Source organism: Pogoniulus pusillus, unplaced genomic scaffold (genome assembly GCF_015220805.1).
Source record: "Pogoniulus pusillus isolate bPogPus1 unplaced genomic scaffold, bPogPus1.pri scaffold_63_arrow_ctg1, whole genome shotgun sequence".
Lineage (NCBI taxonomy): Eukaryota > Metazoa > Chordata > Aves > Piciformes > Lybiidae > Pogoniulus > Pogoniulus pusillus.
This window is the reverse complement of record NW_026974713.1, coordinates 1-20,451: the sequence shown is the minus strand read 5'-3', so window position 1 is coordinate 20,451 and position 20,451 is coordinate 1. Positions and strand designations below refer to the sequence as shown.

The following is a 20,451-nucleotide window of genomic DNA, read 5'->3' as shown; positions in this document are numbered from 1 at the left end:
CCTTGCTAAGGCCAAGGCAGACTCCATCCACTGCTCTCCCTGAATCTACCCATTCAGTGATGGCATCATAGAATGCTCTGAGGTTAGTGAAGCATGACTGCCCCTTGGTAAATCCATGCTGACTACTCCTGATAAGCTTCTTCTCTCCCAAGAGCCTTGAGTTGACCTCCAGCAGGAGCTGCTCCATCATTTTTGCAGGGCTGGAGGTGAGGCTGCCTGGTCTGTAGTTCCCTGGAACCTCTTTCTTGCCCTTTTTGAAGCCTGCAGTGCCATTGGCTCTGCTGCAGCCCTCAGGCTTCTCTTCTGTCTGCCCTGATTTGGCAATGACGATGGAGAGTGGCAGAGCAATAACATCAGGCAGTTGTCTCAGCACCCTTGGGTGCATCTCATCAGGGCCCTTGGACTTGTGAATGTTTAGTTTGTATAACTGAACCCTAACCCAGTGTGCACTGACCAGTGGGGAGCACTCCCTCCTGCAGGCTTCCTCTCCTTCATCCAGACTCTGGAGTCCATAGGAGAGTTCAGCCTGAGGTGTAAAGAGTGAAGCCCAGAAGGCATTCAGCAGCTCTGCCTTCTCTGCACCCTCAGTTCTCAGGCTGCCTCCTGGTCCAGCACTGCCCCCACACCTTCCCTGTTCTTCCTTTTCCTGCTGATGGATTTGAAGAAGCCTTTCTTGTTCTGTTTTCCTTCCTTTGCCAGCTTCAGTTGCAAGAGGGCTTTGGCCTTCCTTGCTGCTTTGCTACACAGCCCAAGGCAGGCCTGTAGGAAAGCAGTCCTCCTGCAGCTGCTCTGTTTCCTCCTCTGCCTCTCCCTGGAGGCTGCCTTTAGAAGCATGGAACCATAGAATGGTTTGGGTTGGAAGGGACCTGCAGAGGTCATTGAGTCCAAGCCCCTGCAGTCAGCAGGGACATCCTGCACTAGATCAGTCTGCCCAAAGCCCTGTTGAGCCTCACCTTGAATCCATCCAGGGCTGGGACCTCAACTCCTTCATTGGGCACCCTGAGGTGTTGCAGCAGCCTCCTGATGCAGAGCTTGTTCCTGCCATCCAATCTCCCTCTGCTCTGCTTTGCAGCCACTGCCCTCCTGTCCCTGCAGGCCTTTGGGAGCAGTCTCTCTGTAGCCTTCTTGTAGCCCCTTGAGGCCCTGGAAGGTCTGCCTGAATCCTTCTCTTCTCCAGGCTGAACACCCTCAGCTCCCTCAGCCTGTCCTCAGTGCTGAGCTCTTCCAAGCCCCTGATCATTCTCATGGCCTCCTCTGGACCCTGTCCATCAGGTCCATGTGGTTGCTGTGTTGAGGGCTCGAGGGCTGGATGCAGCAGTGCAGGTGAGCTGTCAGCAGAGCACTGTGTCAGAGTCTGCTCTCTGCCTCTGCTGTTGTTGCAGCCCAGGCTGCCATTGGCCTTGTGTGCTGCAGGCTCACACTGCCTGCTCCTGTCCAGCTCCTTGTCCCCCAGCACCCCAAGTCCTTTTCTTCAGGCCTGCTTTTTGTTGGCTCCTCCTCGAGGCTGTGCTGATTGTGAGGCTTGTTGCAGCCCAGGTGCAGGAGCCTGCACTTGCTGTTGTTGAAGCTCAGGAGGTTCCCCTGGGCCAGCCCTGCAGCTTGCCCACTTGAGCTCCCCCTTCTTCTTCTGCAGGGTGCTCTATTCTAGGTCCCTCTGCTGTGCCATGCTGGTTGTGTGGCTGAGCCTGGGACCTTGTTGGGGCCCTGGGGAGTCTGAGAGGGCAGAAAGTGAGTGCAGATGGGGTAATGGATGGGAGAGATGGAGGGTGAAGGCTGCAGGGGGTGGGAGGTCTTAGTTAAGGAGCTGTGTGGCTCTGTCTGGTTCCTACCTGCAAGGGTGGAGGCAGCAACTGAGGCTGGAAGCACAAAGAGGCAAAGCCTTCCTGGCTCAGGACAGTCCCCTGACACCTCCTGACATCCACCACTGCCAAAGCTGGCCCTTGGGGTTCCTGCCCACACACCCCACCCCATTCTGCATGTCAGGAGTCACCTGAGCTCTCACTCCCTCTGTCCCCTTTCATCAGTTCCTGTGTTAGGAGGAGACAGGGTCCTTCCCCACCCCTCATATGTGACCCTTCCCCCTTGGCCTGTTGCTGTTTCCTTCAGGCCTCCAGCTCCTCCTGGCCTTTAGTCTCAGGACCTTCCATTCTTGAGCTCCTGCTTTCATCCCTGTTCTTTGAATGCTTCCACAGCCACAACATTTCCCACTCCACCCTTCCAACCCCAGCAGAGGTGGGGGACCCAGGGCCGTGGGGCAGCACAGACAGCAGGGCCATGGATGTGCTGTGAATGAGGGAAGGGTCTGGTATGGTCAGGCAGGAATTAGGCCTTGTTCCCCCAGAAAGGGCACAGGATCAAGGCCCAGCTGAAAAAATGTATGTGCAGGAATTCATAGAATCAGTCAGGGTTGGAAGGGACCACAAGGACCATCCAGTGCCAACCCCCTGCCATGGGCAGGGACACCCTACCCTAGATCAAGCTGCCCAGAGCCTCATCCATCCTGGCCTTAAACGCCTCCAAAGATGGGGCCTCAACCCCCTCCCTGAGCAACCCATTCCAGGCTCTCACCACTCTCATGCTGCAGAACTTCTTCCTTATCTCCACTCTGACTCTCCAGCTCTGCTCCATCCTCCCCAGTCCTGTTACTCCCTGGCAGCCTAAAAAGTCACTCCCCAGCTCTTTTGTAGCCCATCTCAGCTCCTGGCAGGCCACAAGAAGGTCCCCTGGGAGCCTCCTCTTCTCCAGTGTGCACAGCCCCAACTCTTTCAGTCTGTGCTCACAGCAGAGCTGCTGCAGCCCTCTGAGCATCCTCGTGGCCCTGCTCTGGACACACTCCAGCATCTCCGCATCCCTCTTGTCCCAGGGGCTCCAGAACTGGATGCAGTACTCCAGGTGGGGTCTCAGCAGAGGGGGAGAATCACCTCTGTGGCCCTGCTGGCTGCACTTCTGCTGCAGCTGTGGCTCTGTTTGTCTTTCTGGGCTGCAAGTGCACACTGCTGGCTCCTGTTGAGCTTCTCCTCCAGCAGCACCCCCAAGTCCCTCTTGTCAGGGCTGCTCCCCAGCCTGGCACTGCCCAGCCTGGATTGGTGCTTGGCATTGCCTGGTCCGAGCTGCAGGAGCCTGCACTTGGTCTTGTTGAACCTCCTGAGGTTGGCTTGAGCCCAGCTCTGCAGCCTGTCCATGTCCCACACCACAGCTTGGTGTGGTCAGCCCACTTGCTGAGGCTGCACTCAGTGCCTCTGCCCATGGCACCCAGAGAGATGTTGAAGAGAATCTGTCAGCATTTGAGGAGATGAAAGCAGTGAATTGTCCTGCACCTCTGCATGTCAGGGTTCAGGCAGATTTGAGCAGTGTGAAACAAGGAGAGCAGGAAGGGTAAGGTTAGGTTGTTCTGGTAAGGGAGCACAGCTGCAGGAGAAAAGAACCTTGAGTTGTCTGTAGCTGAGCTGCGTGAGGGGGATTGAGGGGGGCCGATGGGTGAGCTGTGCCTCTAGGCCTGTGGACAGCCCATGTTGTGCTGTGTGACCTGTCAGAATTGTACACCTTGTATTAGCCACTGTATAAGCATCACTCTTAGCTTCCATAAGGGGCATCGACCTCTCCACCACGTTGGTGGGAGGTGATGTCAGAGTGGTTTCCCTGCAGGGACTCTGAGAGAGGAGCACACCTGGCACCTGGTGACCCCCGACGTGATTTCTCGGGACGAGGAAGAGTCTGGCAGCGGATGGCAGGAGGAAGCAGGGCTCTGGCCTGCTGGTGAAGGGAGCCAGGCCTACATTAGAGGTAGGGTAGTGGATCCAGAAATCATTAGGGGTGAGAAATGGGAAAGAGCTGCTGTGAAAACGTTAATGCAGCCTGTGTGAAGAAGGGAGATACCCCTGAAGGAGGGGGATTTAGTGCAGTTCCTGCTGTGGAGCCAAAGGAGGAGATATCTAAGAGACTTAAGGCAGCTGTTCAACAGTGGAGGTCTGGCAAAAGCAGGAGAAGCTTTATGGGGGTGGTAAGCATCGGGAGCAGGCTGTAAATCTGATGCTGGAGGAGGATCGGTGAGGAAGAAACAGTGGTGCAAAGCTTCTCTGAAGCTCTCTGTGAGAGATGTCCTTTGGGGCAGTCAGACTTTACAAAGCTATTTTTGCTGTGCCAAACCAACGATCATTCAGCACCTGAGAAGCCAGGGCTCCAGAGGGGGCTGTAAATGTGCCCTTAAGGAGCAGACAGGGGAAAGAACTGCAAAGGCAGCAGCTAACAGCTGGAATTTCACCCTAATCAGAGGCTTGTGTTGGTAGCTGCTGCTGAGCCGAATGCCATAGGAGTGCTGAGTGCTTCACTACCATCTCCTGAGGTGCCTGTGGCTCAATTCCACCTGCGTAGAGAGCTCACTTTTCGGCTGCAGAGATGGAGGGTTTGGAGCACAGAGGGGTGAGGTCGCAGGCCGAGGGAGGGGCCAGTTTGTCAGTGGAATCCATGGAAGCTGTGGGAGGTGTATCCTCCACAGGATTCACCTGCACACCTCCCTGCCTGCTGGAGCAGCAGGGCTCACTCCCTCCCCCCCAACTCCTTCTATTTCTTCTTTCTGGCAGTGTATCTTCTGTGGAGAAGCAGTGCTTCGTTCTTAAAGGGACAGAGTGCATTTGTGAGAGCCTTTTGCAGACTAAAATCCTGATGATGTTTTTAGCTTCTGATTGTAATAGATTTTAGAGCCTACTGGATAAGATATTAAGTAGCTGTTCACTGTAATAGAATATCAGTAAGTTTTGGAGTCATTTTAGCAGGGTGATGGTGATAAGGCTTAGGTAGTTAAAATATGGCATGTTAAGTAATTGGTAGTTGCACTAATGGAGTATTATGGTAAGAGTTGTTTTGGTAAGTGTGTAAGTTAATGATTCTCTCTTTGTGATGGTTGATTTAAGTTTTTTTGTTTTTTTCCTGGGCACCAGGGTGTTTTCAGAGAGCTCTGTGGAATGTAACAGCCTCTTGGATTTCTTTGGTTTGTTGTTTTTTTCTCAGTACTGATTCAGTGTTTTTAATTTTTAGTTTATCAATTTCTAGCATTGATGTAGTTAAGACTAAGAGTTTGTGGTAGGGATATTATAGGATATTTTTTCCTGTTTTTTTGTGTATCTCAAGATAACACTGTAGGATAAGGATCATGTAAAAACAAAACAAAAAGAGGGAGAGAGGAGGGAAAAGAGAGATGGAGGAAAATTTGAAAATTCTCTGGTTGCATCCCACAGAGAAATTCACCCTAGAGAAGGCCAAAGAGATTTGTTAGCCTAGGGCATGAATGTGTTTGCATCCTTATATCTGTTCATGCATTTGTTTGTGTGTGCTCACAGGTCTTTTGATTGGCTACCAGCTCGTTATGTGCAGCCTGCTTTGGCAGTGAGCAGAAGTCTTGCTCAGATGGCTGTGGCAGGAAATTGAAAGGTGTGCAGAGATGTGGTTGTGTGCACAGGCTTTGGTCACGCTTTGAGTTAGGTATTTTGTTGGCCCTCTGTTATAAGGGCCAGAGCCACTCATTGTCAGAGATGGGGAGCAGCTGTTTCTGTTAGCAATGTTTAAGGTGCTGTGTTTGTTACCTTTCTGTGCAGGTCCCTGCACAAGAGGAGAAGCACTGCCTTCATTTTAAAAGGAATAGAGGAATTGTGGGAATGAGGTCTACATGGATGGAGTCTGAACAAGCAGTGCTGTGATGCCCATGGGTCCACTTGTCAGCTGTGGATATTGTTACTCTGTAGGCACTGCAGTTACAAGGGTAGAGGAGTGTAAATAGATTTGAACAGAATCTGCACTGGCAGTGCCCAGTTTGTCAAGACAGCATAGAAAATTGGACACTAGAGTGTTGAGTTGGCCTCTCTTCTAGGCCGTGTGGGAGAGGGAGAGACACCAGTCTTACACCAATGTAATTAGGCCTTGTCCCCCCCAAAAGGGCACAGGATCAGGGCCCAGCTGAGAAATGTATGTGCAGGAAATCATAGAATTAGTCAGAGTTGGAAGGGGCCACAAGGACCATCCAGTGCTAACCCCCCTGCCATGGTCAGGGACACCCCACCATAGCTCTGTCTATCCACAGCCTCATCCATCCTGGCCTTAAGCCCCTCCAGGGATGGGGCCTCAACCCCCTCCCTGAGCAACCCATTCCAGGCTCCCACCACTCTCATGCTGCCAAACTTCCTCCTCACCTCCAGTCTGACTCTCCCCACCTCCAGCTCCATCCCATGCTGTGATTGAGAGATGTGGAGAGCAGCTTGATGCAAGTTCTGTTTTTTGATCTTTCAGCACCTTAACATACAAGCTGAAAGATTGTGCCACATCCTAATTGGTCGTTAAGACAGACCTCAGTACATACCTCATGGAGACAGACCTCGTACGTTAGCAGCTGGATAAGCCAAGGTTAACGAAACCACAGGCTCATGTTCCGCATAGCTCTGTCTGCTGCAACATTCCTTAAGGTCATCTCGACCCTCTGTTAACTCAGGACTTTTCCCCTTCATACCTTCTGCACCTGTGGCTTATGGTCTGGTACGTCAGCACTAAAAGTCCTACCATTCCCAACGTTTCCCCCTTTGTGTTGTACAAAAAGTATCCTTGCAGAGCCTTCTGTCACCTTCTGCATACACTGCAACAAGCATGTTGAAAAGGGGTTCTCCGGGGATGCAGTAGCTGAGCAGAGAGCTCTGTCCTGTTCCATTAGCAAGGGTGATCCAAACATGAGTTTTGTGCAAAGAAAAGGGGAAGGGCAGAAGAAAGGTTTATTTTTTTTACAAGTACAGAGGATGCATAATACAAAATTCCCTTCTGGGAGTGACATTTTGCCAGGGACTCCACTTGCAGTGTGAAGGCTCAGTCCTCAGTGTTCGACAGGCCCTCTCGATGTGGCCGTGCGCTCTGCGCCGCAAGCCACCGGCTCCTTTTCCTGTGGAGACACAAGCATCCCCTTTGCCCCACGTTATTGATGGGTGCAGGCCTACAGTTCTCCCAGCTTCTAAGTCAGGAACCATAACAGGAGGCTTCTCCTTTTTCTCAGCGGAGTCGTTGGCATTGCAGTGCCTGATGATCAGGGGAGTATTGTCCATGAGGGAACAGTTTAAAGAAGTAAAAGTGTGCAAGGCCTTTTGTAGTCTTTCTTCTGGGGTGGCTGCCCCCATTCTCCCTTTCTGCTGTCACAAGAGATGTTTAAGTGTTGGATGGGCACGTTCAATCATCGATTGCCCTGTGGGGGAATGAGGGATGCCTGTAACATGAGTAGTCCCCCAGGTGGATAAAAATGTTAGAGCCTTTTCAGGTGCAATACACAAAGCAGCTTTAACAACAGTGCACATGACAAGGGCCACAGCTTTCTCCATGATCTCTGGGTACTGTGCTGCCACAAGGAGATCATCCATGTAATGATATAGCAAATCTTCAGGTATTTCCTTTGGTACCTTGCTGAGAGCCCTAGCCACATAGCACTGACAAATCCTAGGGCTGTTTTTCATCCCTTGAGGCAGTACAACCCACTGCTGTCTTTGCCACGGGGCTTGCATGTTCATGCTTGGAACCGAGAAAGCAAATTTAGGAGCAGCATCTGGATGCAGTGGAATGTTGAGAAAACTATCCTTAAGGTCAATAATAGTCAAATGCCAATGTCTCAGGATCATAGGTGGGGAGGGGAGGGCAGGTTGTGAAGCCCCCATAGGTTCCATCACATTGTTAATTTTCCTGAGCTCATGGAGCAAGTGCCACTTGCCTGATTGTTTTTTAATAACAAAGAGAGGGGAATTCTACGGGCTCATGGAAGGAACAATGTGACCCTTGTTAGCTTCTTCTCTGCCAGCCTGCCAAGGCCACTTTTAAGAGCTACTGCCTTTAGAATATGAAACAAAAGCTATGCCCTGTACCTTACTTCTGGACTTTCTGTTAAGCTCAGTGCATTTGTGAAATGCTGTGGGGCTGCAAATACCCAAGAACCATGAGGACTGTTTACTGCTCCTGGCAGTTCTGATAAAGGTCTTCCCAGGAATGCCTCAAGATGCAGTTCCACAGTGCCACTTTCTATGCCATATTGACAAATTGGACACTGCCAGTGCAAATCCTGATCAAATCTATTCACACTTCCCCACCCTTTGTAACTGCAGTGCCTACAGTGCAACAATATCCACGGCTGACAAGTGGAGCTGTGGGTGTTGCAGCACTGCTTGTTCAGACTCCATCCATACAGACCTCGTTCCCACAATTGCTGTTTTTGTTTTAAGCTGAAGGCAGCATTTCTCATCTTTTGCAGGGCCCTTTGCAAACAGGTAACACCCACAGTGCTTTAAACACTGCTAGCAAAACAGTTGTTCCCCATCTTTGCCAGTGAGTGGGTTTGGCCCTAATAACAGAGGTCGAACGAAATACCCAACTCAAAGCGTGACCAAAACCTGTACACCAACCATATCTTATGTACATTTCTGTGCACAGCCATCTGAGCAAGGCTTCTGCTCACTGCCAAAAAACTTGTGTGTGATGATTTGGGCTCACTGCCCCTCCACACTTTGGAAACCACCCAGACTGGAGTCAGCTGGCTCTGGAAATTGAATGAAGCTTATTATTGACAGCTTAGCAGAATGTACAAGCAGATATTTGCAGTCTGTACAGGTATATACAGAAATAGACAAGGTAAAAGGTAATACAGAAACACAACAGCCCTCCCAGAAACCTGAGTCCCCAGGAGGGGCTCCCAACCACCCCTTCACCTTCCCCCTACCCCTCTAAACCTTGCTTCAGTCCCAAGGAAGAAGAGAGGTTCAGCCAGGGGGTTAGGAAGCAATGTGGATTAGTCAGAGAAAGGGAGGGTGAGGTTAGAGAGATGCAGCTCAGAGCTCCCCAGCAGGAGTAGTGTCTTATCTATGTTTTGATTCCTGTTCTTATCCATCTCAGCAAGCCTATGAGGGAAGTAGGCATCACCATTGTTCTCTTTTCACAGCCTGCAATCGAATTTCTTCTCACCAAAACACTCTAGCTTCAAACTAGCACATTCTGAACATCAGAAGCTGATATCCATCAAACAATCCCAAGCCCATTCATTCTCTAGGCCAACAAATCCATTGGCCTCCTCTAGGGTGAATTTCTCTGTGATGTAATCAACGAATTGTTGAATTTTCCCTCTCCCTCTTTCTCTAATTTTTTTACATGAACCTTATCCTGTAATGCTACCTTGATAGAAGAAAAAAACACAAAGAAAAAATATCCTCTGCTACCCCTATATCCTATACTATCCCTGTTATAAACTCTTGGCCTTAACTATATTGTTTATCAACTTAAAAAATATATCAACTAAAGGAAACGAAACCTTTAAATTATTACTGAGGAAAAGCAAAGAAAACCAAGAAAATCTCAGATCCCTGGAGCTGCTGGAAAATACTCTGATACCCAAACCAAGAAAAGAACCTTAAATCACAGCTCATGCACTGACAAAACAACTCTTGCTGTATTATTCCGTTATATTAACTATTGAACATGTTCAGCTCTCAGGTGCTTAGCATACTCTCTTTTAATTACTGACTCTAATTTAATTAAGTGTCATGGAGGGGGATTCTGCCACTTACACCAGTTGTGGCAAAGGGGAGAAATTAATTAATGCGAGAGCATATTTATAAAAAAACATATATTTATTCCAATATTTCCACTCTCACCACCCTCAACCACTGAACTGTAATATTAATATTTGTTCTACACTGTTGTGAAGACATTATGGGAATATATATATCAAAGTTTAACTATTGTAACAACTAGCATACATTCAAACTATTAACAGAGAGTTTTCCCCACGGCTTAATGCCCCTTGGGGTCATATACTACTTGCCCAGCAAGGGTGGGCTAAAAGCTGTTTTTCTGCTCTATGGCAGAGGCAATAGAAATTAAAGAAATTGCAGAGGCATTCAAGTGTTTTCTCACCATTCTGATTAATCAATAATCCCCCTCCGGGGCTACATCACAGCCCATGCCTAGTGTCCAATTCATCAGGGTCTCTGCCTGTGGACTTTGAGGCTGGAATCCTCTGACTTCAGGGGAAATTACAGTCTCTGCCCTTATGCTGCTGGCTCCTTCTGGATGCTCTGTCCAGGGAATTCATAGGCAGGAGCTCCATGTGCAGAGGCAGGATTCCATGCAGTCTGAGCACAGGTCTAATGCTGGCTATTGAGACTGATCGAAGGCAGACAAGTGGGTCTGCTCCTGGCAGCTTGTGGCAGTGGCGCACACCAGGCAGTCCTAGAAAGGCAGGCATAAAGGTGCAAGGAAGTATGCAGGCAGGAGGCAAGCAAGCAATGTGGCAGAGCCACAAGTAATGTGGGGCAGACTGCACGTGAGCCTGTGCACCCCTATTATTAAATGTGGGCCAAGAGTTAATGGTCTCATTGGCCACTTGAATGACCAATCCGATTGGCTGTCAGCCAAACCTTACCATATTAGGCAAACCCCACAGGCCTGGAGTCCAACTATGGGAATCACGTGGGTCCAGCACTAGGCACTCATGAGCTGAGTGTGTGGGGACTTACACAATCAGGTGTCCTGGGCAACTGACTTTATGGCCCGAGTCTGTTGTGATCCTATTTGCTCGATTACCCCTGACATGGGCAGAGACACATGTCCAGGCAGAGCAGGCATAAATAAGCCTGCTTTCGGGCCTACAGGCCCTCCACAACACTGTCTGCTGGTGTTTGTGTGCTGGGCCAGGAGCTGAGTCTGCACTTGTTCAGCAGCCCTACCTGGCTGCTGTGCCCATGGTGCTGGTCTTGGGAGCTGGTTGCTCCAAGCCCCATCTCTGCTGCATGGTCCTGGGCAGTGCTGAGCCATGCCTTGCAGGTCAGTCCTCTCTTCTGGGGCCTTTGGTTGTGTCTGGCAGGGACTGTGTCCTCTCTGCAGCAGCCCTGTCCCTCTGTGCTGAGAAAGAGCAGAGTTTGCAGAGCTGCCCCTGGGAAGGGCCCATCAGGTAAAGAACCCAGAGTGGGGGCCAACAGCAGGACTCCAGGCTGTTGTTGATCCATGTGGTACATCCCAACCCCCTGCAGAGCCTCCTACCCCCCACATTTCACTGCCACTGGGGCTGTGAGGGACATCCTCTGCTGTAGGAGTCTGGGGGCCCCCCAGGCAGGTTGGAGTCAGTTGTTTGGGAGGAGGTTGTGTTTGGGTCTGGGATGTGCAGTGTGGGCGGGAGAGGGTTGGAGGTTGTTTGGTCTTCCTGGGTGAGCATTGCTGCCTCTTGTCTGCAGCAGGAGGGATCAAAGAGCAGGGCCTGGAGCAGAAACCTGCCTGCCGACAGCCCAGGGCTGGCAAACAAGGGGCTGGGATCACTTTGTAAGGACCAGAGCGTCTCCGCTCCACCAGCACCTAGGATCTCAGCACAGGCATTGGAGATCTGCCCCCTCTGTGTGGAAAGAAGTGAGGGTTTGAGGGCCACTCTGCATTCTTTGCCTCAGCTGAATGTTGGTTGTTGGGAGGTGTCAGAAGCTGTATTGTCCCAGGCAGGATGTCAAGGTTTGAGGTGCTGAGGTCAGGTGCTTCCATTTTCCCTAGGTAAGAGCAGTGACCTCGTGCTCCACTAACATGGCCTCAGAGAAGGACCTAGACAAGAGCTGGGAGGAGAAGCAGTGCCCAGAGAGTAAGATGGAGCAGACCAAGTGCAGCCTGAAGAATGAGGAGAAAGATCTCAAGACAGAGAATGATAATGAGGGGAATGATGACTGTGATGATGTTGAGTATGAGGATGATGTTCAGGGTGAAGATGACCATGATGAGGAGGAGGAATATGAAGAAGAGATTGAGTTGCTCTCAGCCCCCTCTATGCCAGTCAAGCAGCTGCCTCAGTGTCCTGAGTGTGGGCAGAGCTTCAAAGGGCACTACAGGTTGATTGAACACCGCCGAAGCCACACGGGCGAGAAGCCCTTCAGCTGTGCTGACTGTGACAAGAGATTCACAGAGCGCTCAAACCTCATTGTCCACCGCCGAACCCACACGGGCGAGAAGCCCTTCAGCTGTGCTGACTGTGACAAGAGATTCACACAGCGCTCAAACCTCATTGCCCACCGCCGAACCCACACGGGCGAGAAGCCCTTCAGCTGTGCTGACTGTGACATGAGATTCACACAGCACTCACACCTCATTGTCCACCGCCGAATCCACACGGGCGAGAAGCCCTTCAGCTGTGCTGACTGCAGCAAGAGTTTCACTCACAAGTCTGACCTCACCCAGCACGGCAGTGTGCACACCACTGAGAAGTCCTTCAGCTGTGGGGACTGTGGAAAGACCTTCAAACGCAGCTCCACTCTCACCATCCACCGCCGCACGCACACCAGAGAGCACCTGTACCCCTGTGCAGAGTGCAGCAAGAGCTTCACCACGAGCTCACAGTTGATCCAGCACAGACTCATCCACAGCGGTGAGAAACCCTACAGCTGCAGGGACTGTGGCAAGACCTTCACCCAGAGCTATCACCTCACCCAGCACCGTCGTGTCCACAGTGGTGAGAAGCCCTTCACCTGCTCTGACTGCAGCAAGAGCTTCACCTGCAGCTCTGCCCTCACCAAGCACCATCGTGTCCACAGCAGTGAGAAGCCCTTCAGCTGCTCTGACTGCGTGTGATGGTTTAGGCTCTTACCTGCCCCCCCCCCCACTTTGTATTTTCCCCAGCTAACTCAGAAGGGACTCCAGGAATATAAATGAAGCTATTTGTTTTACAGCAGCAAATATACAAGCAGCTATTCACAATATATACAGTTATATACAGAAATATACAAAGGATAAACAATACAGAAGCACAACTCCCCTCCCAGAAACCTGAGTCCCCAGGAGGGGCTCTCAAACCACCCCAACACCTCCCCTTGCCCTCTCAACCTTACCCCAGTTCTCAGAAAGCAGAGAGGTGCAGCCAAGAGGTTAGGGAGCAAGGTAAGTGGCAGCAAGGTTAATGAGATGCAGCTTCGTCAAAGCCCAGAAGCAAAGTGAGAGACAAAATGGAGAATGCTATCAAATGTTTTCTTCTTCTTCCCAGAACTCTCAGCGTGACTGTGAGAGAAGTTGACATCACCATTGTTTTCATTTTTCACAGCCCATTATCTAGTTCTTTTACCAAAACATTCCAGCTTGCTTCAAACTAGCACACTGCGGCAAGAGCTTCACCTGTAGCTCTGCCCTGACCCAGCACCGTCGTGTCCACAGTGGTGAGAAGCCTTCACCTGCTCTGACTGTGGCAAGAGCTTCACCCGCAGACACACTCTCACTTCCCACCACTGTACCCACACTGGCGACCAAGCCATGCTGCAGGGCAAGCACAAATAGTCCCAGCCCGGGTCTGTGGGGGTTATTGCACCCTCACCCTGAGAAGGCCTTTCCAGCAGATTGAACCAAAATCTCCTCTTTTCCAGATGCATTTCTCAGAGGCTGGGGGCTCCAGCAGGAACCAACACCTCCTGCCCTGTTGAGCACCAATCAGTGCTGCTGAGAATCATGGCAGTGCTGAGTCAGCACAGCCAGAGCTGCTGTTGGAGCTGGGCTGAGCTGTGCAGGGATTTGTCTGGTTCTTTCCCCCTATGCTTTGTGTGTCCCTGGGGTAAAGCCCCTCCTGCCCCGTGCCCAGGTGTGTCAATAAAAGCCCACAGTGACCCAAATCCTGTCTTTTGGCTTTTATTTTAGCCCTTGCTGCCCACAGTGCCCAAATGTTGGGGGCATTTGTTCCCTAGGGTCTGGAGGCCTGTTCCCAGATTGGAGAGGTCAAAGAGAGGTTCTTGGAGGAGTCTTAAGAGTCTCTTGCTGAGAGTAGTCTCAGGGACATCTCAGAGGTTTTTTTTTAGGGGTGCCAGGGGATGTTCTTGGCCCCCAGGGCACATTGCTGTGCCATGAATGTTCTCTACCAGCACCCCCAGGTCCCTCTCCTTGGGGCTGCTCTCCAGCAGATCACCTCCCAGCCTGGACTGCTGCAATTTATTATCCCTCCCCAGATGCAGGACTCTGCCCTTGTCCTTGTTGAACTTCACCTGGTTCCTCTGTGCCCAGCTCTCAGTCTGCCCAGGTCTCTCTGGATGGCAGCACAGCCTGCAGCTGTCTCAGCCAAGCCTCCCAGCTTGGTGTCAGCAGCAAACTTGCTGAGCAGCCTCTGTCTGTCTGTGCCCTATCAGGCTAGCCAAGTCTGACCTCTTCTTGGTAAATCTATGCTGGCTGCTCCTGATAAGCTTCTTCTCTCCCGAGTGCCTTGAGATGCCCTCCAGCAGGAGCTGCTCCATTGTTTCTCCAGGGCTGGAGGTGAGGCTGTCTGGTCTGTAGTTCCCTGGAACCTCTTTCTGGCCCTTTTTGAAGCCTGCAGTGCCATTGGCTCTGCTCCAGCCCTCAGGCTCCTCTCCTGTCTGCTACGAGTTGGCAAAGATGATGGAGAGTGGTGGAGCAGCAACCGCAGGCAGTTGTCTCAGCACCCTTGGGTGCATCTCCATCAGGGCCCAGGGACTTGTGAATGCTCAATGTGTGTAACTGATCCTAACCCAGTGTGCACTGACCAGTGGGGAGTACTCCCTGCTCCAGGCTTCCTCTCCTTCATCTAGGGTCTGGAGTCCATAGGGGAGTTCATTCTTAGGTGTAAAGAAGTGTGACCATTTGAGCTGACTCTCTAGCTCAGACATAGGGGGAAGATGAACACTCCAGGGATAGGCCATAAAATGGCAACAATAGCTAAATTAATATAATTTCATTGGAGCATCAAGAGCTTAATGTCTAGAAGCACAGCTTGTTCTCCCCCTTCTCCCACTGGCTTATGCTGCTTCAGCTTCGCCTATCTTCCCTGGCTGCTGTTTTGGCTACTGCTGCTTCTGCTGCTTCGCCGCCACTTGACCCCTCCCCCACCTCCCTTAAGGTTATTGTATTGTTTTTTTTTCTTCCTTCTCTAGTTATTATCTCTCTTTACATTGTTATACTATAAGAAAATACAATTTCATCTTTCCCTGACTTTCAAAAAAAGGGGTCTGTGTTGTGGTGAGTTTATTTCTCCCTGGGGCGGGGATCTGCCCTAATCCAGGACATTAATTTTGGTGCCCAACGTGGGGCACGATCTTGGCTTGTTTTTTTCAGGGAAAAATGAAGTTGTTTGATATATTCTGGCCTATTATTGCCTCAATTCTGACTTTATCAGTTCAGCAGTGTTTTACAGCTATGGTGCACTACCAGGTGTGTTCATTCTTCACTAAGATGGTCTGGGACTCGGTAAAAGCTGTGCTAATGAAGGTTGGAGATGTTGTTAGGAATGTTTTAGGGTTTTGGAATGTCGCTGAGGGTGTGCCGTATGTGACATTGGTGTCAGAGACTAGGAGTTATTAGGAAGAGCTGAGTTACCCAGTAGCCTGCCTAATATGTGTGAACTTGGTGGTTTTGGCTGCTGTTGTAGGTCTGGTTGTAGTGTGGAGACGAGAGAGATGCAGGAACAAACAGGCTATAAGTGAGGGTTTTACCTTTTCCAGAGGCAATAGCAGGGAGCTAGGGGTTAAAGACACAGTTGTCACGGGGAGGGGGATTGTTTGTATGCCGGTTGTGGAGGAGGGGAGAAATTAATTAATGTGAGAGGATATTTATAAATATATATATATATATACTAAACTCCAATATTCCAACTCTCGCTACCCCCAACCACTGAACTTTAATCTTAAATTGTTCTTTATATAGTTATGAAGACATTATGGGAATATCTATCTACAGAAACTTATTAATAACTAGCAAACATTCAAACTGTATACAGAGAGAGAGTTTTCCCCGCTGCTTAATGCTGCCTGGGGGCGTATACTATTTGCTCAGCAAAGCTGAGCTGAAAGCTGCTCTCTGCTTTATGGCAGAGGTAATAGAAATTAGAGGCATCTACTCACAATTCTTATCCATCACCCTCTGGGGCTGCATCAGCCTGTGCCTAGTGTCCAATTCTTCAGGGTCTCTGACTGTGGACTTTGAGGCTGGAATCCTCCGGCATCAGGGGAAACGGCAGTCTCTGACCTTACTGCTGCTGGCTCCTGCTGGCTGCTCTCTCCAGGGGTACACAGGCAGGATCTCCAGGTGCAGAGGCAGGACTTTGTGCAGTCTGAGCATGGGTCTAACTCTGACTAAAGGCAGGCATACAGCTGCAAGGAAGCATGCACGCAGGCAGGCAAGCAAGCATGCGGCGGAGCCGCAAGTAATGTGGGGATCGGCCTAGCAGGTGAGCCTGTGCACCCCTATTTATCAAAATGTGGGCCAAGAGTTAATGGTCTCACTGGCCACTCGAATGACCAATCAGGTTGGCAGTCAGCCAAACCTTACCATACTAGGTAAAACCCACAGGCCTGGACTCCAAATATGGGAATCACATGGGCCCAGCACTAGGCAGGCATGAGCTGGGCATGTGGGGACTCACATAATCAGGTGTCCTGGGCAACTGACTTTATCGCCCCGCTCTGTTGTGCCCCTTTGTGCTCGTTTACCCCTGGTGCAGGCAGAGAGACATGTCCAGGCAGAGCAGCCATAAATAAGCCCTCCACAACAGAGTGCCTGGGGCCAGTGGCAGCTGTGGGGCAGTTTGGCTGTGCTGAGGGTGGTGGAATCGGAGTCCTCTGTGCCCCCCAGAGCCTTGGCCTGGGGGTGTGGTGTGCCCAGACCTGTGCTGCCAGCACTGCCTTGAGTGTCCCCAGCCCCACTGCCTGTTTCTGGGGACCGTCTCATTGCAGGGTGCCCCCAGCCCCCCTGCCCCCGATGCTGCTCCTTGGGACGCTGCAGCTCGCCCCCAGGGTGTTTTGGTTTGGGGTGCCTGTGAAAAATGGTATCTGTGTCAATAAAAGAATGGCAAAGCAGAATATAAGAATATGAGAAAATGAAAATATGTCACTATGTGAATGGCAGAGCAGGGTGTGTCAGAGCTAACTAAGCTGGAGACGTTGGGACCTACGAGTGATAGCAGAAAGTGCTGTGAAGAGATAGCCCCCTGTGAATAGGGGACATGAACAAAACAGGGGTGTGCCAGAGCTCACTGAGCAAAGCTGGGGATGAACGGTAACAGAAAACACCATGAGCATGGTAGATAAGCAACTGAAAAGCGTGTGAACATGAAGACACAAAGAGCTGAGTCACAAAGACACCTGAGGAAGACTCGTTACTTCAGCCTCACGACGGCCAGAGAGACCCCCAGGAGGATTAGCAGGCATGCACAACAGTTCCAGGAGAAACTGAAACCGTTTTGGGAAATGATAGAATATGGATTACACTGCTCTGTGAATGTGTATCTGAGCAGGAAATAAAAACCCTGCAACCGCGTGTGTACAGTGTGCAGCTGCGGAGCTAAACTGCCCTGCGCCCAGCGCTGCTCCTTGCTTGCCAAAATAAAACTCCTTCAACTTAGCTCTAAGTTTTTTTGTGGCTCAATTTTAACAATCTGGGGGCTTGTCTGTGTCGTGGAACTGAGTTTAGGGGAAGTCTGGGGAATAACATGTGAGGCCATTTATAAAAAGGTTTAAAAGATTTATTACTAAAAACACTAGAAATCCCCTTCCCCAAACTGATTTATAACTATCCCACGTGAATTCTTGGTTCGCGGTTGAGAGTTAAAATGCAGAGTGGCTAAAATGAAAAGAGTCTGTGATTTTAAGAAAGCTCATTTGAGTTTTGAGGTTATTCAGTCTCTAAGTAAAGAGTTTGTCCGATGCAGTTCTGAAGAGTTCTAAAGGCATTACGAACTGCGGTGCGTTGTTTAAGCTTCCGCGGGTCCGATCGAACTGGGCGTCGGCTCGCGAAGCTGATGGGGATCGGGCGCTGTCCTGTTCTGTGCTGAGCTGGCTTGTAGCTTCTATCGCTGCGATGCGCGTGCAGGCAGGGTATCATTCAGAAGAAGAGCAGGGTTTAGAGCGAGGTGCAGGGTTTTAAGAGCAAGGAGAGTGCGAGGGTGCTCAATTAAGGCAAATGCAGCATTTTTATAGTGTTCAAAAGAGGTGTGCTCAGCCAGTTCAGGCGATTTTTATGTTAACTTTACAGATTGGTACAAAGTTATGATCAATTCATACAATTGGACAATTCTTACCAAAAACAACCTATAGGACCACCCAGGGGTCAGCCCCCAACAGGTGTCCATCGGGCTATGGGAACCAAGGTCCCTTTCTCAAAACATAGCCAATGTTTATGTCTCTGCCCCTCCAGGGGAGAAACTTTCTCAGGGCTGTATGTCTGCTGGTACAGTAACTGCCGTCAGATAGAAATATTGTTTTGGTTTTCGATGGCTGCTACCGTGTGAGCCACGACTTAATGTACAAGTGAGACCTTTGCAAGGGGGCTTTGCTCCCTTCCATGACATATTCCACCCCCTGGCTTACATGGGCCAAAAAAAAATTGAAAAATGAGATGAAATGTACATATTATACATAACCATTATACATACAATACCTTTAAACCTTAGAATATATAAACAATATACCTAATACAAGCAAAACTATAATCTAAACTAGTTTAAGATAGATCAATCCCATATACCCACCCCCTGAAGAGCAAAATATCTTTATTTACAAAACAAAGAAAACCTGTTACATGTGAAAGCAATTCAGAAGTCTGGGAGAATCCATCGTACACTGATGCGATGAGTTTTCCCACTTACATCAGTTGCTTCCCATGCATACAACCCATTTGGTTTCGACAGGGTCATAGGCACAACTCCAATCGAAGGTAAGTTCACCATTACTGGTTGTCCCACCTGTAACTTGTGTAATGATTGTTGAGGGTGTTGAGATTTATCTGGCGGATGGTTAATATTCCCCACTAGTTTGTCAGGACAAAACGCTTTGATTTTTGGACCACCGTAATTACCCCATTGGTTATTCACAATGAAGACTGCATGTGGTAAACGTTTATCCCAGTTACCTTTTGATATGATGGCATGCTTCTTAATTAGAGCATTTGTTCTTTCTACTATACCATTAGCTTGAGGATAGTAGGGAGTATGGAATACCCATGTAACTCCCTCACCCTTAGCCCAGTCTTGTACAGATGACGCTGTGAAATGAGATCCATTATCACTCTGAATATACTCTGGCATTGGTAAAAAACTGAACCACTGCCTCAAAGCCTCAATGGTTTGAGTGCCTGTGGCAGCGCTAGTGGCTGTAGCCATGACCAATCCTGAGACCACTTCCACCCCCACCAGTATGTACTTCTTCCCATGTGAGGGTTTAAATGGACCCACATAATCAATTTGCCATGTGCTCCATAACTTCTTGTCTCCTCTGATGTGTTGAGCTGGTGCTAGGTTGGGGTGATTGGCTTTCAGCCTAATCTTGCACTGTGGACAGGCTGAAATGATTGCCTCACAGGTAGTCATAGAAATTGGCCATCCTCTGGATCTACATTCGTAGTAGAGGTCTGCTTTTCCTGAATGGCCTCTTTTAATGTGTAGCCATTCAGCTAATCTCCACCATTCATCTTTCTCATCATTCACCATGTTTATTTTTGCTAGGTAATCTACCTGATCATTCCAGGTTGCAGCTGGGGTTTGTTGTTTGGAGTGTCCCTTAACCCAACCTACTTGAAGGGGTCTGGATCGGCCTATCTCCAATAGCCTTTTCCAGTCATCAGCCCTCCAAACTTCCACATTTGAAACCTTCCACTGATTCGCTTCCCACTGGCAAATCCACTCAGTGGCGCCTTTGAACGTGGAGTAGGAATCAGTGTAAATAGTTTCTGCCCCATGCTCTGCTGCTAGCATGAGAGCACGCAGTTCTCCTACCTGTGCACTGCCATCACCCTCCTCAGTGATGGCTTGGCCTGTAGCAATCTCCAGGGCAGCAGCTTTGTAATGCCACTTGGACCCCACCCTCCAAGAGGATGCATCTGTAAACCACACTCCTGACTTATCTGAGTCTGCAGTCATTTCTGGGGCCACCTGAATAGGAGAAGGCTTATATGGCTGACCAAGCAGTGCTCTATCAGAGTTTATGGGCTGCTGCAATTTGGATACCTTCGTAGGTCCCTCTTTCAGTGGCAAAAGCTGTGAGATTCCCTCCAGGTAGGCATACCACTTTCTTACAGTGGCCTTTTGGGCAATCCCTTCTGGTGGAGGAGATCCTTTAAGGATCGATTTCAACAGCGGGAATGGGCCTTGCACTACAATATCCTGTGTAGTGCGAAGCTTCTCTGCCTCTTTGACAGCTCGAGTTAGGGAAAGGAGTCCCTTTTCCCATTCCGAGTACCGTGTCTCGGTCTCTTTGAATGACGTTAATGAAAACAAAAGAGCTCTGCTAGGATCATTGGGTCCCCTTTGGAATATTCCACAGTACGAGGCATGCTCGGAAAAACCCCATTCAGCCCTTAGGACATCTTGTGGGTGCAAGGGTCCCAACTTCTGATATGCCTTCAGTTCATCTTTGAGAACTCTCAGGCTCTCAGAATGTCGTGGAGTCCAATCCCAAACTTTGTGCTTCTTAAGCAAATCATACAGAGGACGAGCAATCA

General features: G+C 49.9%; 1 protein-coding gene across 1 annotated transcript; it reads left to right on the top strand.

Moving 5' to 3' along the window:
- The first annotated feature begins 1,699 nt into the window (after positions 1 to 1,699).
- LOC135174406 (gastrula zinc finger protein XlCGF8.2DB-like) lies at positions 1,700 to 13,628 on the top strand. The gene is made up of 4 exons (XM_064141686.1): positions 1,700 to 1,728; positions 3,646 to 3,783; positions 4,581 to 4,633; positions 11,539 to 13,628. Exon 4 carries the CDS (start codon positions 11,569 to 11,571, stop codon positions 12,601 to 12,603), a length of 1,035 nt encoding a protein of 344 aa, XP_063997756.1. The 5' UTR covers positions 1,700 to 1,728; positions 3,646 to 3,783; positions 4,581 to 4,633; positions 11,539 to 11,568; the 3' UTR covers positions 12,604 to 13,628.
- The last annotated feature ends 6,823 nt before the right edge of the window (positions 13,629 to 20,451 follow it).

What these genes read in the sequence shown, in the direction of transcription:
- LOC135174406 (XM_064141686.1), top strand. Translation starts at nt 11,569, where the DNA reads ATGGCCTCAGAGAAGGACCTAGACAAGAGCTGGGAGGAGAAGCAGTGC.